Genomic DNA, 17,071 nt, shown 5'->3' with positions numbered 1-17,071 from the left:
ATAGATTCAGCTTCTTCTGCTAGATACCCTGTCAGTGGCTCAATTGATCCTACAGATGTTACGAAAGTGGCCACCAGTAGAGGTATATGTTTGGTACCATAAAAATAGAAGATACAGTGCACCTCAAAAGAGATGATATCTGGTTTACCATTACGTGGGCAGTCTTGTGACAGTTTAGACATTTCAGATGTTGACAAGATGCACAGTTTCTCCTTCGAAAGATACACTCTTACATCCTGAATATCCAAGACAGTCACCAGGTAGTGAACAGACTGAGACTGGGCAACATTGCATAGTTGACAAACCTAGGTGGTTTAGAATAGGAACTGGCATATGGAAGTGTTGAAGAGTGCCTCAATGGAGCATGGATAGCAAAGAGTTTCCTCCTTTGTGCTGCCATCAAAGCAACACATTGAGTGAAGGTTTGTGGAGCTAATTGGAGGATGAATAGGAACACAATGTGTTTGTAATGATCTTCTCTCCATACGAACCTGAGACGATTTCAATATTTTAGTCCAACCGGAATGTCAAAGTAAGCATCTTCTTGGGTTCTGATTTCAGCCACTGTATCTCCCCATCGGTATGTCTTTCCAAAGAGGGTGTTCTCAGAAAATGGCGAAATATAAATCAAATGTTGGGCATTTGGCTGAAGTCTTCTAAACAAAGCCGCTTTATGGCCCAGCCTTGGCAATAACCATATAAAATTAAGACTGCCACTGCACTAATGGTTTAGTTGGAAATAATCATTCTTTCACTGAGATTTTCTCAAACATTCCACCACTTCTTTCTCTGGAGGTCTTCCGCAAGACGTTGCAAAGATTCTACACAATCTGCCATACCTTCCCAATATTCCAGTTGCCCGTGCAGTTTTCATTGACATGGTAGATCTATTAAAAACTTTCATGCCAACCAAATAGAATCTTTTGCTCTCTTTGTCTAGAAGCAATCTCAAGAAAAGAGCAGTAGTGTGGCTCTTTCTGGCTACAGGCCCAACTAGAGAATCTGGTTGAGAAACCATCTCAATGAAAAGTGGATCTTGCTCCAGAGGCCCGCACTTCCTTTGAAGACAGCGTACAGCCAACTTCACAGAAGCAAGAGTGAGAAACAGACTAACACAGGTTAAATAAGGCCTGGAACCAGAGGCAACTTGAATCTGGATTAGGCAGCAGAACGGTCTGCCTAGACGCTCCAGTCGCCAGTGCCTCATGAAATCTTTTCATGTCTGTTAGACCTGTCAGCCCTTTGGGTGGTCCCTCCTCATCATTATTTTTTTTGTCCCACTTCTGCCTCAAACCCTGTTATAATTTTTCCTTTTTGGGAACCACCAGACTTGTTAGTGTTGATGCAGGGTCAGGGAGCCATTTTCCCTACCCCTGGAACTTCTGTCTGAGGGCCTGAGACACAAAATGGTGGCCATCCATTGTCACCTGTGACATAACCAGAACTCACTGGAGGTTTCTAGAACCTCCTGGAACATTCTAGAATCCTGGGATAGTGGGAGGCAGTTTTAGAATGTTGGGAGGACATCTCAGAGAGGCAGTTGGCATCTGACTGGAGAGGAGAGAGGACAGATATAGAAGGAGGTCGGAGTAAGGCAGCAGGGGTGGAAACCAGTGCTTGGAGTGGGGTCCAGAAACCCACCCTTGATGCTAGTCCCTACTGACCAAGCCCAGCCTAAAGCCCTGTGTGGGACCAAGACCAGAAGAACCATCTTAAGGATCTGGACATTTGGAACAGGCCTTAAAGAGGAAGAACAGCAAGCTCCTGACCTATTCAGCAGTGTCCTCCTGAAGTCCTGACGTCGAGAAGCCTGGAGACCTGGGGCCTGAGGTCGAGAAGCGGCGCTGACAGAAAGCAGACGTCGTACCCGGAGCCGTCAGAGGTCGAGTGAGGGCGCCGACGGAGGTCGTGGAGAGGCGCCGGAGGTCGAGTAGGGAGTCATCGGAGGTCGAGTGAGGGCGCCGACGGAGGTCGTGGAGAGGCGCCGGAGGTCGAGTAAGGAGTCACCTGAGGTCGAGGTGAGGCGTCGACGGGGGAGTGAAGTCCGCCCACCGGAGTCGCCGGAAACTGAGGTGAAGTGCGTCGGAGGTCGGGAGTGGAGATCGCACTCCGGAGACACCCGGAAGCGGGGAGACCGTGTCCCTGCGACGCCGGAAGGCGACATCGAGTCAAGACCGCCCAGCGACATCGAGCCGAGGCCGCCCAGCGACATAGAGTCGAGACCGCTCAGCGACATCGAGTCGAGACCGCCCAGCGACATCGAGTCGAGGCCGCCCAGCGACATCGATCCGGAGCCGCCTCACGACGTCGACACGGCGCCGAGCGGAGCCGATCGTCGAGGAAGGGACAGTAAGTGGTAGAGGGGGCGTCTAAGGCCCCGTGGAGCCCTAAAAGTCTATTCTAGGGGCTAGAGGGGTGTTAGAACCAGCCTGGGAGTGCCAGGGGTGAACTGAGACTGGTGCAGTGACATCTGTGTGGGGCTGTGTAGTTTGGAGGGCCAGATCATTAGGTTATCCTCATTCTGCCTCAGCTTAGGCCCCAGCCTTGACCAATCTAGGTGGGACACCCCCATGCCATCCAAATGACCACAAGCTGTATATGGGCAAAGTAAGACCAAGTTACCTCATGAAAGTGATCTGATCTGTAACTGTCATTGATTGCTTTACTTTATTTATTGAAGGTGCTTTATTTATTGTCTTCCACTAATTTATTCTTGCACTGTATTTATTGCCTGACTGTATTTATTTGCCGTCTATATTTATTGCCCAACTATTTATTCTTTGTCTAATGATGACCTGAACCTATTTGTTGAAATTCCGAAGTAGCATTGTTTATTTGACCTGCTCTTTTGAAGGAAAATCCTATTGTATTGTATTTATGTCATGAAACCTGCAACTAAGAGAAAATAAGATAAAGACATATATATTTTCATCTTGTCTTCCATAATTTTTACGGTGTAGTGTCGTTTTTGGAACGGATGAACGCATGGTTATTGTGAGGGTGTGACGTACGCTTAACACGGTGCCTGACCCCCAACCGCTCGAGCCAAGCTACCACTGTGCTGGGAACCTGGTGACTGCTAACCCGGTTGCCCGGTTTCCAACAATGTCTATAAGTGAAACCCTTGATAAGGTAGAGCCCGTAAATGCTGGAGAATATCTTCCCACGTTTCATGAGTCTGAAGTGGTAATTTGGCTCAAAATGTGTATGCATGGTGGACAGTGTGACAACTCCTATGAGAATGATGTCTTTGAGGAGTATTGTCTCCCCTATGGGTGCGATGTCCATTTGAGTTGTACCTCTTGATAGTGGCATTTCTGTGCTATACAAAGCACATTCCACTTGGAGTAGTGGATCTCCTATGCAGAGTTGCTCTCATCAGTAGGTGCTGGTAGCGGTGCCGCAGGACGAGGGGCTGGAGGTGAAACTGGAGCGTCTGTAAGAAGTGCATCACAATAGAAGTCTATGATGCTGTTTGAGGCAGCGATGTGGATGGGCACGTTGGCATTTCTATTATGAAAGTCTTTTGAAAGACATTTCTAGTGTGTTGTTTTTAATCTATAAACTTTCATTTGTTTAAAAAAAGGAAGCGTGTTGCACAATTTTTGGCAATCATGCAAAAATATGGAAAATATTGTTTACCCCGCAAGAAAAGAAAGTGTCAAATTAAATAAGCTAGCAAATTATTATTGCGGTAGCCAATGTCTAGTGTAGTACTAGACCCAAGGTCTTGGAGTTAGGGAAGGTCGAACATTCCTAGAAGCTGATTTAAAAAAAAGTATAGGGACAAAAGAAAAGGGGGGTCAGTGTGAGTAAAGAGAATAGGGCAATGAACTGAGGTTGAAGTGTTGGGGCAACGGAATGAGGGTTGCCTGGAGAAAAAGTAACCCAAAGATGTGGGTGTTCAGCAAGTGAGAGTGCAGTGGAGTGAAGGATGGGAAACCTCTGACCTTCTTTCAGAAAAAGAAAAAGCAGGATACAGTGAAGCAAAGAGAGGGCTATGAAGTGAAATGGCCCAACAAAGGAAACAAACTTTTAATTCAGGGGGTAAAGTGGAAGAGAAAGAAGTGGGGGATTGAGGGAGTGTTTTCCAAAAAAGGCACAACAAGTATTGAAACGTGTTAAACAAATCTATTTATCTTTAAATTATTTTTGTCATGAAATACATTGATTAAGCTGTGTATGTCAGCCTCATGAATGTCAATCATTTTGAGGGATTATATATAGTATTCTAACAAGAAGAGTCATCAAAATAGGTTTCATCAAGTTTTGTTTTCTCTAATATTACCTGCAATAAGAGAAATACGTGTTCCTATAAAGGCACTATCTAGTTCACTCTTGGCTTTTGTCTTCCATCCCAAAACTCAAACAACTGGAGCCTTATTAACAAATAAGTAGCCCCATACTAATGAGGGAATCCTTTGCCTAAGTGCTTGCAATATACTACTCATGCAGGAGCACATGCAAAATGCCGCTGAGTGAGTCGTTTACTGAAGTGGCAGACAGTTAGTATGCTTGCTCACTTTGCCACTGGATTCAAGATAGCCTGGCTGATGAGGGTTATGAACCCGAAACCGGTCCCAGGATGCTTGTTTTCGGCCCAGGGAAGACATGGCTTGGCAGTTCGGGCTGGACTGTTCCCATGAGGCACAGGGTCAGACTGATTTGCATATGGGCATGGCTGAACTGGGGTGGTGGAGTGAGCTAAAGTATGATGATGGATTAAACCCAGATAAGTTGACTGGGGGTGAGTGTTTTATTTGCTCAAACGCTCCGTCCATCATCCCCTTTGGTATCAGACAGTGAGTATGTCCATCAGGGTACAGTTTGGGAGGGGGGGCATGGAAAGACCTCTCCCTGGACTCCTACTTCACAAAGAGTGGGGCAGTCAGAAACTGCAAACCTGGTGGATCTCATAACGGACACCAGCCCAACCAGGGGCCTTGCACCTGATTGGTAATTGGTAATCAGCCCTATTGTGTCCTACCAGCGTCCCAGACATTCCACAAGGCGTTCCCAATCCCACCCGCTGCACCCACTGTACATTGATCGTTGCCGCCATGACAGCAGATCAGGAATAGTGGCTACGCTAGGAAGTGAGTGAGCTAGGCCAAGCCTCTCACTTCAACGGAGCTGCTCTTCTATGCACCAGCCTGTGCTAGCGGGTCCTACAGGCTTGGAGGAAGCAGAACTGTCAGTGAGAGAAGAAATTGCTGAAAGCTGTGGGGATCTCTAGATTGTAAAAGTGGGTATATCCCCCTGGAAGGAATATCTATGAGCTCCACTATAGATTGCAAGGATCAGACTCAGAAAGCAGATGAACTCACGCGTCGTAGGTGTTGCTTGTCCACAAGGTCCTTCAGCATCCTCCGCTGCCAGTTCATTGTGTTCTCCCGGGTTTTTCGCTCTTCAATGAACTTCTTCTCCATCTCACTCAGCTCCAACTAAACAATATCAATAGCGACGATGAGACCAAAGTAAACCAGAAAAAGAAGAATGAAGAGAGCAGAAAGAGAAGAAAAAATGAAGGAGGATAAGGCAATCAAAGTGCTCTCAAATTAATCAGTTTATTAAAGGCCAATTCTGGTTTACAACCCATTGAGCTTAACAGGGATTAAAGGTTTTGTGCAATGTTTGATTTCCACTTGCTTATACACTATTTGCAACCACTAGCCAACATGCTGAATTCATCACTATATGCTTTTTCCTGTAAATTATTCCTCCCTGTCCACTGATTTACCTCTCTTTCTGTTCATTCCAGCCACCCGACAAACAGGGTAGGCACATTCCTGTGCAAATCGTGCAGCCATCTATGACTTGTGTAACTGGCTGTTGCTGCCATGCCTCCATCTATTGATATACATTTTGTGTTAAGCACAAATTGACTAGCATCTTTCACATACTAAGGCGACCCTTATTGATTAATAATTCCAATATTTGTGTTGTGAGGTTGTTATAACCTGCCCTCACCTGTCAGTTTATACACATATTGATCTGGCAGTCATGACTGACACATTGGGTATCACTCAAAAACAAGGACTATTTTCCATAGGGAAATGGGTAGTTTTCTATCTGTTTTTATGTGTAAAAATAATGATAAAATGTAGTGAAACGCTTAGTTATCTCGAAGATGGGTTTGTTAAGAATTAAATGATACATATGGGATACATAGCATAGAGAGAGATGGGGGATTAGACAGGGAGTGAGAGAAGGAATGAGAATGAGTGAGATGCAAGGGAAGAGATTATGGTATCAAGAAGATTAAAAGATACAAGTAAAGATTTATGAAAGATTAAGTAATTGAGAAAACATGAATAGATAAGTGAATGGGAATGAAGAAGTATGGCAAGTGGGAGGTATGGGAATAACAAATAAAAGAAACATGATCAGATCTGGAAGGATACCGATGAATGAGGATGCCACTTGATAATCAAAACAAAGTACGTAGAGGAGGCCTGAGTGTTACCAGGAGGAAGTAAAAGAGAAGAAAAAATTGGGAAAAGAAGTGAAGAAGGTAAAAAAATGAAATATGGGAAAGGATGCATGGTCAAAGCGAGAGAGCATTTTCTCTCTGGCAAAGCTTACCGTAATGGTGTCTCTTGCAATGCTGGCTTCATCTGCCATGTGGGTCATGGTCGCCAGCTCATGACTGTAAGAGTCCACCGTGTCTGCCATCACTCCCAGGCTCAAGGGGAAATACAGCACTTCCTGGAGGACATTTTAAAAACATAGCCATTACACAGCAGAAGAAAAGGTGGGAGCTATGCAATTTCCATGGCTAAAACATCTACTATTACTGGAAGAAACTGTTATTTGAGACTGGCTTATTTTCAGTGTAGCCACTTTCAACCCTAGCCTAGCCATTCATGAAAATATAACAATTGTAACGCCATATGTTTAGGTGGTCCTACAAAATGTTTTTGCAGATCTGGGCACCCATATAATTTTGCATGTGGAAGTCAGTTGTGCTAACTGCTATATGGAGTAGTCAAGCAAGGGCTAAACCTGGATCAGCAACACACGTATTAAATTCTATTTTCTTTTTTTTTTTTTTTTTTTTTTTTTTTTTTTTTTGAAACCGTTTATTGCAATCTCAAATATATACAGGTAGGGGCCTACAACCTTCTGGCCGGCCGCTAAAGTGACGATAACAAATGACATACATACAATGAGACACTTAGCTTTACATAGACACTAAGGCAGGAGGTATCCACAACGCGGGCCATATGGCTCTGAGCCCACAATACGGTTTCATTTTATACAACACAACAACATAAATAAACACACACCCGCAAGGCAACCCACGATCGAAAGTGGCAGCACGTGCTCCTCAAATGGGGGACCCCAAACCATCCGCTGAAAACCCCCGAGAGGGGAAGGGAAACAGGTCTGGGACCGGGAGAATACTGTGCTCGGAACTGAGGGAGGGAGCAAACTAGGGGGATGGAGCTGGTGAAGCGGGAGGCAACAACGGCGGCTCGCAGATATCCCCGCGGTAGGCGTTCCAGGGGCCCCATATCTTCACCCATGCCCCAGGCTTACCCCGCGCCACATACACCACCTTTTCTCGGAACATGCACCAATCCATGTGTTCTTTCCAGGCCGACACCGCCGGGGACCTCTGGGATCCCCACAGCTGTGCAACGTCCCGTTTAGCCACCATATAGCCCAGAGTCACCCATCGCGTCTGCGGAACCGAGTAATCGGTCGGTTCCCACACATTCAGCAAACATCTCCTCGCTTCAGGCAACAGCGCAACATGCGTAACCGCTCGCAGGACCTCATGCACACCACGCCAGAATCGCTCCACCCTCGGGCATTCCCACAAAATGTGCAAAAAGGTCGCTGAAGCACCACACCCACGCTTACACAATCCGTCCTCGGCATAGCCCATACGCAGAAGCCTTGGCCCCGTCATGTACACCAGGTGGAGTATCTTAAGCTGGACGAAACGAAGGCGAGCCGGGATGGCCACCTCCTTCGGAGAGGCCACCGCGGAAATCCAGTCCTCGTCGTCCAACTCCAGCCCATCGGCAACCCAGGCCTCGCGGAGGCCAGTCAGTAAGCCCAAACGATCATTTATCAATTTCTTGTAAATGAGGGAGATCGTGCTGTCCGGAACATGGCCATCTAGCACTCGATCCTCCAGGGGGGAGGACTCCGGGATGGAGGCCACGTCTGGGAAGACGGAGCCCAGCGCGTGACGGACCTGCAGGTACCGAAAGTATTCACTGCCCCGCAGCTGAAACTCCGCCTGCAACGTCTCGAATGTTTTAAATCCTCCCCTCGTCCAGAGATCCCCCACTGTACTGATGCCTATAGTGTCCCACTGCTCAAAGCCCTTCGAGGTCCACAGAGAGCCCAACCTCTCAGACGCATACAGCGGTGACGCCCGGGTCAAACGGTCCTTCCAGCCCATAGCTGCATTAGCCGCGTGCCATACTCGCACCATGACACGCGTGGGTCCCGTCAAGCGGGAATCGGGCACACTAGCGTAGAGCGCTCGATTGTAGTCGCCACCGGGTAGGAGCATCTTGTCCATTTCAAATGCCGGGTTTAGGGCGGGCCCATAGAGGCCCTGATTAATTGCAGCTAACTGGGAGGCCCAGTAATACCGTTTGATATCCGGGAGGGCAATCCCTCCGTCGTACCACGGGAGCGTCAACTTTGCCAAGGCTATACGCGGCCTCCCATCCCAGAACAGGCGGCGCTGTAAACCTTCCACTTCACGGAAGTAGCGCGCTGGGACCAAGTCCATAGTGTTCTGGAGAGCGTACAGGAAGCGCGGCAGTGACATCATCTTGAACAACGCCGCCCGGCCGAGCGGCGAAAGTGGCAAGCGCCTCCAGCGCGCGACATCCTCCTTCAAGCGCTGGAGGGGGGGAAGCAAATTTCGTTCGTAGCGGGCCACCGGGTCCAGCGTAATGTAGACACCCAAGTATCGAAATCCCTCCGAGGCAATCTGGATCGGACAGCCCCGCGGGAGGACAGGAGCCTCCCCGGAAAGCACATAGACACAGGATTTGGCCCAGTTGATGACAAGGCCTGAATTGCGGCCAAAAGAGTGCAGAACATCAACCAGGACAATCAGTGATTTGCGCGGGGAGGCTAAGTACAAAAGGATGTCGTCTGCATAGAGAGACACTCGGTCCTCATACTCAGGGGTCCAACGGAGACCTCGGATAGAAGGGTGCCACCGCAGCCACTCTGCCAGGGGTTCCAAGGCCAGTGCGAACAGGAGCGGCGACAGGGGGCAACCCTGTCGCGTGCCCCGTCCCAGCCCGAATGGGGCCGAGACTCGACCATTCACCACCACCTGTGCAAGTGGGTCCGAGTACAACAATTTGACCCAGCTGACGAAACCCGGCCCAAAGCCAAATTTCGCCAGCATCGCCCAGATGTACGGCCACTCGAGTGTGTCGAACGCCATAGTGGCGTCCAAAGACGCCAGGATGGCCGGCTCCCGCACGAACGGAACACGCGCTAGCACGCCGTGCAGGCGTCGCAGATTAAGAGCCGTATTGCGGTGGGGGATAAAGCCGGACTGGTCTTGGTGGACCAGGTCGCCCACCACGCCGACCAGCCGGTTGGCGAGCACCTTGGCGAGGATTTTAGGTTCCGCATTCAAGAGCGAGATAGGCCGATAGGATGTGACCCGATCTCGAGGTCTCCCCTCCTTGTGGATGACCACGATGGTAGCCAGACGCTGGTCCGGCGGGAGGGAGCCCCGCGAGTGGGCCGCAAGGAACATTGCGCGGAGGTGGGGTGCCAGTACATCCGGTCGCAGCTTGTATAACTCGATGGGAATGCCGTTCGGGCCCATGGCCTTGCCAGAAGCGACCGAGCGGATGGCGAGGGCGATTTCGTCCGAGGTGGGGGCGGCATCCAGCAACTCCCTGTCCTCCACAGAAAGGGAGGGGAGCGCGATGTCACGCAGCAGGGCATGGGAATCCTCCTCCGAGCAGGGAGAAACCGGGGAATATACCTCGCGGAAATAATCCGCGAAGCAAGAAACAATGCCTTCCGGCTCAATGACACGCACACCATCCGTCCTCTCAATCAGCGGGACCACACGACTCGCTCTCTCCTTCTTATCCAGCCACGCAATCAACTTGCCCGCCTTATCACCCACATCATACAATCGCCCCTGTTGCTCTCTGCTGAGGCCCCTGGCCGCCTCCGTGACGAGGGCCCTATAGGCCGCCTGCTTAAGGTGGAGAACGTGGAGCGCAACGTCAGTCACCCCACTCCCCAAATCACCCTCCAATTCAGTAATTTCGGCCTCCATCCGGGTCACCTCCTCCTGTGCGCGCCTCCGGGCATGGGAAATAAAGGAGAGGGCCTCCCCTCTCAGCACTGTCTTGAAAGCCTCCCACAGGGAGATAGCCGACAGGACTGACCCCACATTCTCCTCGAAATACCGTTGCAAGGATTTAATCAAGTCAGCGCGAATAGTGGGGTCGCGCAGGTACCAAGCGTTGATTGGGGCTACCCTGCCCTCCCCCCTCGGGAAGACACCAAAGTGCAACAGGAGCGGGGAGTGATCTGAAATGCCCCTCGCCAAATGGCGCACCTCCCCCACCCTCCCGGCATAGGCCGCAGGGACAAGGATATGATCAAGCCGCGAAAGGCTACCATGGGCACCCGAATGGAAGGTGTACTGCAGCTGAGTGGGATGCTTTAAACGCCAGCAGTCCACCAATCCCAGTGTGTCCAAAAGGCCCGACAGCCACGCCTGTGCCCGGGGGAGGTCCCTAGGGGGATAACGATCCATAGTCCCAGAAACCACCGCGTTGAAGTCCCCCCCAACCACCAGAAGCCCCCCCGGAAGGTCAAGAAGGAGGCGTCCCAGGTCCGCAAAGGTGGTGGACTGTAACCCCGGTGGGACGTACACTGAGACAAAGACGACTACTTTGCCCTCCATTCTCCCCACCAAAACAGTGTAGCGTCCCCTCTCATCATGGCGCACCTCGTCTATTTCTAGCGGGAGCGAGGTCTTGACCATAATGCCCACCCCTCGTGAGCCTGACGTAAAGCCCGAGTGGGCCACCAAACGATAACCACGTCGATTCATGGCACAAAAGGAGTTACCAATAAGGTGTGTCTCCTGCAGAAAGGCCACATCAGGCGAAATCCGTTTCAGATATTGCAGGACCACACCCCGCTTAATCCTATCCCCCAGCCCGTTAACGTTCCAGGACAACAAAGTCAGGTCCCTACCCCCCATCACATACAGAAGCCATCATTTGTCCCCCCGAGAGCAACTCAAAAACACCAGTACAATAAAGGGCTTGCCTTGCGGTAGAAACGAACCACACCCCACCCCAACCCACCCATCCCAACAGAACTCCCCCCACCCTGCACCCCTGCATGAGCCCAAACAGCCCCCCCAAAGTGCAGTGTGCCTGTCGCCCCATAGAAAGAAAACTAACTAGTCCCCCAGAGGAGGAGGGAGATCCCCCAAGAGACCCCGCACGACCTCCACAGGAGGGGAACTTACCCTAGCAGTCAATGGTGACAATGGTGACAATAACACAGCCCGGAGCAAGGCCTACCATTAGTCCCTTAGGCCTGACCCGGCGGGCCCTCCCCACCAACCGCACCCCCCCGCCCCCCCGGCCCCGATCTCTGGGCAAAGTGTCCAGCCAGTCCCCGGCCGCCTCGGGACGATCAAAAAAGTGCGTGCGGCCATCTACCTCCACCCTCAGCTTAGCTGGAAAAAGCATCGAATATTTGAGATTCAGGTCTCGTAGGCGACGTTTGACACCCAGAAAGCTTAGTCTCTGCTTTTGGACCGCCGGGGTAAAGTCAGGATAGAAATTAATATCCATGTTGTCAAGTCTGACTGGCCCTTGGAGCCTAGAAGTCTGCAGGATAGCGTCTCTGTCCCTAAAATTGAAGATCCGGGCGATGAGAGGCCTCGGAGGGGCGCCGATCTTAGGCCTACCCCCGGGGACCCTATGGGCCCGCTCCACTGCAAAGAATTTGCTCAGCCCCCGAGGCTGTAGGTGGGTGAGGACCAGGTCCTCCACGAACAGATCCGCTGCCTCCGCCTCTCGTCCCTCCGGCACCCCGATAATGCGGACGTTGTTTCTCCGGGCCCGACCCTCGGAATCCTCCAGTCGACGATTCATCAGGGCGCTCGCCTGGCCAAGCCTGCGCACCTCCTGTTGGAGGGCCGCCACGTCAGTTGTGAGGCCCGAGGTAGAGTGGGCCAAAGAATCGACCCGGTCATTCGTTTTAGACAGATCAGCTCTCACGAGGCCCACGTCCACGAGGACCGAGTCGATCTTCTGCGCCAGAGTGTCAAAGCGCTGGTCCACCGAGGCCTTCATCTCGGCGATGGCGCCCATGACGTCCCGGAGGGTCAGGTCCGTGGGCGGAACAGGAGCATCAGTCGGGCCCGTGGAGGACCTACGCTGCACCTCTGGAGATCCCTTCTGGAGGGTGTAGCGGTCCATGTTATTGGATTGTTGGGCCGTGCCACGACGGGTCGACTTCACCTTGGCCCGGTCGCCATCTTGTTTTGTGGCCATGGTCGCAATCCCCAAATCAAGCCAATCTCCTCAGAAAGGGGGCAGACAATCCCGTTCAAGGGCTCCGGGGGGGGGGCGACCACCGCTCCTCAGGATGGTTCGCAGCCGGCGGGCCGGCAGGGCAGCCCAACGAGGCCACAACACCGCACACCGCCCCGCAACCCAACCTCGCCTGGCAGCGAGGAGGGCGCAAAAGCGAAAGTGAAAGTGCGGGGCACGCGAGCCACCCAGCCTCGCCCGCCGCTGTTGTTCACTTTGTGTCCGGATCGCCCCACAACTCCAATACGGGGGGCCGGCGTGGAGAAGGCCGCAAACCTCAATCGATGCTCCTGCCGGTGTCCGAGGTCCGATTTAAAAACGGAAAACAGGCGTCACCTCTGCTCGGGCTCACAAATACAGTCCCCTCATCTGGGACAGGATTCTGTCAGGATTTATGCAGGAGGTCGCGGAGGTCCTCGGGAGCCTCGCACCTACGCGGCCATCTTGGTTGCGCGCTAGGCTCCTCCTCTCCAAAATTCTATTTTCAATGGTTATTTAAGTCAGTGAAATATACACATCAGGGCACCCCTAACGCCAAATGCATCTACCTTTTTTTGTTACCTGGTGAATGGCTCGATCAAGGCAATTATTTTAGCAATGAACAATATCAGTGTCTGTGATTTACATCACATTGCATCAATATTCATAAGCGGGAGAGATGGCAGTTCGCCATCATCTTGAAATCTGCGTGGTTGCCTTAAAGCCAAGTATGAACCACTGAAATCCTAGCCCCCTCCTTGAAGACTCTCTACTCCACTGTATGTTTCATCTGGATCTACCAGCCTCCCAATATCCCGTCCTCATTTTAAGACCTCATTTTTTTTGGGGTCATTGAACTGCCTCTTTCCTTTTGACCACTGAGTTGTTTCCGGTAATCTAATAACTTGGCTTGACTGCACTAATATTTCAGCCTTGCAAATTATTCAGAATACTGTGAAAGTCTTAAAGTGATACCATCTATTATCCGCCCCAGTAGGGATATTTTAGATTCAGGGGCAAATTTACAAGCCCCTTGCGCCACTTTTGCGTCACTTTTCCCATGTTAAACGTAACGCAAAAGTGGCGCAAAGGGTTTGTAAATCTGCCCCTCAGTTTTTTATGCAAGGAAAATTATTCTGCCTATACTCCTCTAAATCTGACATGGACATATCCTTTTGGGAAATATTTTAGGTTACTATGTTCATTGTTAGGTCCTGGAGGGTGATCATCAAGTGAAGTTATTGTAACTACGTATGCGGATACTTTTTCAGATGGTCCTAATGAGAGTTGGAAACCCACCAGTAAAGGTTTTACTGAAGTGACTGCAACTGATTGCTTGCCTTGCTCAAATGTAAAAGGAAATCCTGGGCCTGGTTCACAAACAGCTAGCAGAATAAAAAAGCAAGTCCAAGAAGCTTTTTGAGTGCTTACCATCACTCCTATGAAAACAGAGAGGGGTAAAAATATTTGAACTGTTGCATAGTTGGTTGATCCTGAGCTGTGCTGCATGAAGGTTTTAATGAGTTATTTTTGCCTTAAACACGTTTGCATTGCTTTATCAAGAAGGGTAACATAGTATGGCTGATATTATTGCATGCAGGAGGTGAGCTACAGCCATATAGTACTATGCTAATCAGGGGGCGGGTTAGCAGGGAAAGGTGATAGTGAGGAGGCAGTGCAGTAGAAGCTGGGCTAGGGTAGTATACTAGATATGTATTGTATTGTAATTGCATTTATATAGCGCTTACTACCCCTGGCGAGGCTTTGAAGCGCTTTTTCGGCGAGTAGCATGCTATTCCGGAACCCATAAAGGATTAGTGTTGAATTAGTATAGTGAATATGAAAGTAATTTGAGTGGTGGGTAGGTTAGTCAGTTATTTGGATTCAGAAGGATAGCAGAGGAATAGAAGAGGGAAAGGGTTTGCATTTTTATAGTGCTTGTTACCACTGATGGTGTGCTGAAGCGCTTTTTTCAGCAAGTAGCACGCTACTCCGGAACCCATAAAGGATTAGTGGTGAATTAGTATAATGAAATATGAAAGTAATTTGAGTGGTGGATATTAGTCAGTTATTTTGATTGAGAATGATAGCGGAGGGATACAATGTGGTTCTGTGTTATTTTTTCTTTCTGATTTCAATGATGGGCAGAGGAGAGAACAGGCAGAATGATTGGAATTACTAGGTGCAAGTGCAATGAGGCTAAGGGAATTCAGAGAAGCGACAGAAATGAGTGACTCCATAACCGTTCTTATTTCACACTAAACTCAAGCTTTCAGACTTCTTCCTATACCCTTTAAGTAACTCTTAGCAAGGCTTTAAAGGCTTCTCAATTCCACATGTTTGCATTTACACCTTGCTCTAATGCCATTCTGATGGACATGGATCTTCTACCAATTCTGCTTCTGTTGCGGTTCCTCATTCTCTTGTTGTAGGGTTACCTTTAACCTTTATCACTTACCCTTTCTTTTCTCAAATTCCATATCTGAGAGAGATGATTGTGAATGAGGGTCTGAGGATTGTTCAGTTATTGTACAGGGAGTGTTTGATTTATTGGCAGACACCCATGTGTTGAAAAAGATTTAAAGCCTCATTTGACGAGGTAAAACGGATTGTTACTAGATCCCCTAGCACTGGCACATGGGTTAGTAAAATGCTACTGAACTGCAGTGAACAAAATTCCAATTGATTCAACGTGTATATTGAAACTGGTTATTAGTGCATAATTGGATCCGTTTGTTTCATTTGATAAACAGTAGAATTTCATCAGTTTTGCTACCGGATATATACCATCCAATGTCCAAAACAAATATGTTGCATCTGGATCTAACTGCTCAACAGGAGGTTTCACCGGGGCTGATTAGCAGTGTGTATTTAAACTATTCAGCATATACCTAGACCCTGCAGCAAAGTAGATGTGTACTTATCATACCACACCACAATGATAGCACCCACAAGAGGGCCCATGTCATGTGTAACCCCTCAGTCATAACTGTCCTTGCTTTTTAGCCAATCACACTTTGCATGGTGTGTCTTTTAAACCTACACATATGATGGGAAAAGTGAAACTGCAAGTCCAAGGGTACTGCTTGAAATTTAGAAAAGCAGGACTGGTGGGCGGCTCATGAGTGGCAGCATGGCAACTGTGTGCCAGCTCTGTCTAAGACGAGTACAGTATCAGCGGTGGGCATGAGCAAGGAGGACAAAGGGGACATGGCACCTTTTTTGATTATTAATGAAGTGCTACAGATGGATAACTTACCTCCTTCAAGAAATCCAAGATTTTCAGGTATGTTCGATGAATGGCATTGGCAGCAGCCAGCTTGGTCTCCACTTTCTCAATGCTGTTCTCTAGCTGACGGATTTGCTGCAAGAAAACAAAATTATCCTTCCAAGCTGTGCAAGTCCCCAGAGTTAGAAGCAAAGAATCCCCCAACAACTCCCAGCCCTAATCAAAGGCCTCAAAGTGCTTTCAGAGCAATATAAACCGTGAAAACGGCTGAATATCTGTAGAGAAGACATGCCTCTAGTTCTTGGACATTCTGAACACGGTTCAATTCTTTAAGGAAAAACACAAGTAAGATCACATGCTTACCACCCAGTTGGACGACATGCGAGTCCTTTGGTGGGATCAAGGCCACTAATGGGCTCATGTCAAAAGGCTCTCTGGACTTACAGCTTGAGTGGTGATCCCGGACCACCTTATCCGACACCCTGAGTTCGGATGGCCTTGCATACGTCAGCTGGCTTCGGCTTCATTATTCCAGCTCCTTCGAGACATTACTTCTTGGTCGATATTCACTGATGGACACCATGTAGAATGGTATGGCGTAGATTCTACCACTACCCTTTCAATGCTCATGGCTACTGGGGTGTGGCCAGTTGTGAGATGTGGAATCCCATGAGAATGGACAGATCACCCATTCAATGCTGACTACAGCAAAATCATTGCTGCAAATTGTTTTGTTTCAAGTTTTTATGAATTATCTGGCCTCGCTACTGGCTTGAGAAAGGTGGGTGTGATTTTAGTGTGCTGGATTTGGAGTGCCTTAAGGCATGTTGTTGGCGCTGAGTACTTGTGTAAGGCCATTAACGGCCAGCAATTTTTCAAGCTTGGGATCACCTCATCTGCAACAGTAAATTGAACTATTACTACTTCTGGGTACTTGGGCTAATTATTTCCCATGACTAGCGGTATTTGCCGAAGAACTTCTTAAAACTCATAATAAGTTTCAAGCACAGGTTTTTCAGCATAGCTTCAGTGATCATGGGGTTGTGGCATCTGCCAATGCACCCTCCACCCTCTGAAGTGGGTATAGTGGACACACCCTCACTAAGGAGTGTGTGGATGTCCTTGATGGGCAGTAGCATACCCGCCTACTACAACTACTGGTTCTAGACATATAAGAGTATTAAAGAATAGGAGCCAAGGTTATGAAAATGTATACATTTTAGATATCAAAGAAATTGATGAAAACAGCCCACCCAAAAACCTCTACAGGAGATTGGTACCAATTCAC

General features: G+C 49.1%; 1 protein-coding gene across 1 annotated transcript in view; it reads right to left on the bottom strand.

Moving 5' to 3' along the window:
* CCDC183 (coiled-coil domain containing 183) overlaps window positions 1–17,071 on the bottom strand; it is a 357,131-nt gene that overhangs the window by 235,612 nt on the left and 104,448 nt on the right. The window contains exons 5-7 of the mRNA XM_085615709.1: window positions 15,814–15,918; window positions 6,586–6,708; window positions 5,328–5,444 (exon numbers count right to left, since the gene is read on the bottom strand). Of these exons, the coding sequence (XP_085471835.1) occupies window positions 5,328–5,444; window positions 6,586–6,708; window positions 15,814–15,918 (345 nt within the window). The remainder of the gene's footprint in view (window positions 1–5,327; window positions 5,445–6,585; window positions 6,709–15,813; window positions 15,919–17,071) is intronic.

The sequence above is a fragment of the Triturus cristatus genome, chromosome 1_2 (genome assembly GCF_964204655.1).
Source record: "Triturus cristatus chromosome 1_2, aTriCri1.1, whole genome shotgun sequence".
NCBI classification, from domain to species: Eukaryota; Metazoa; Chordata; class Amphibia; order Caudata; family Salamandridae; genus Triturus; species Triturus cristatus.
The sequence above is the reverse complement of the archived record's forward strand: the minus strand, read 5'-3'. Positions and strand labels throughout refer to the sequence as shown.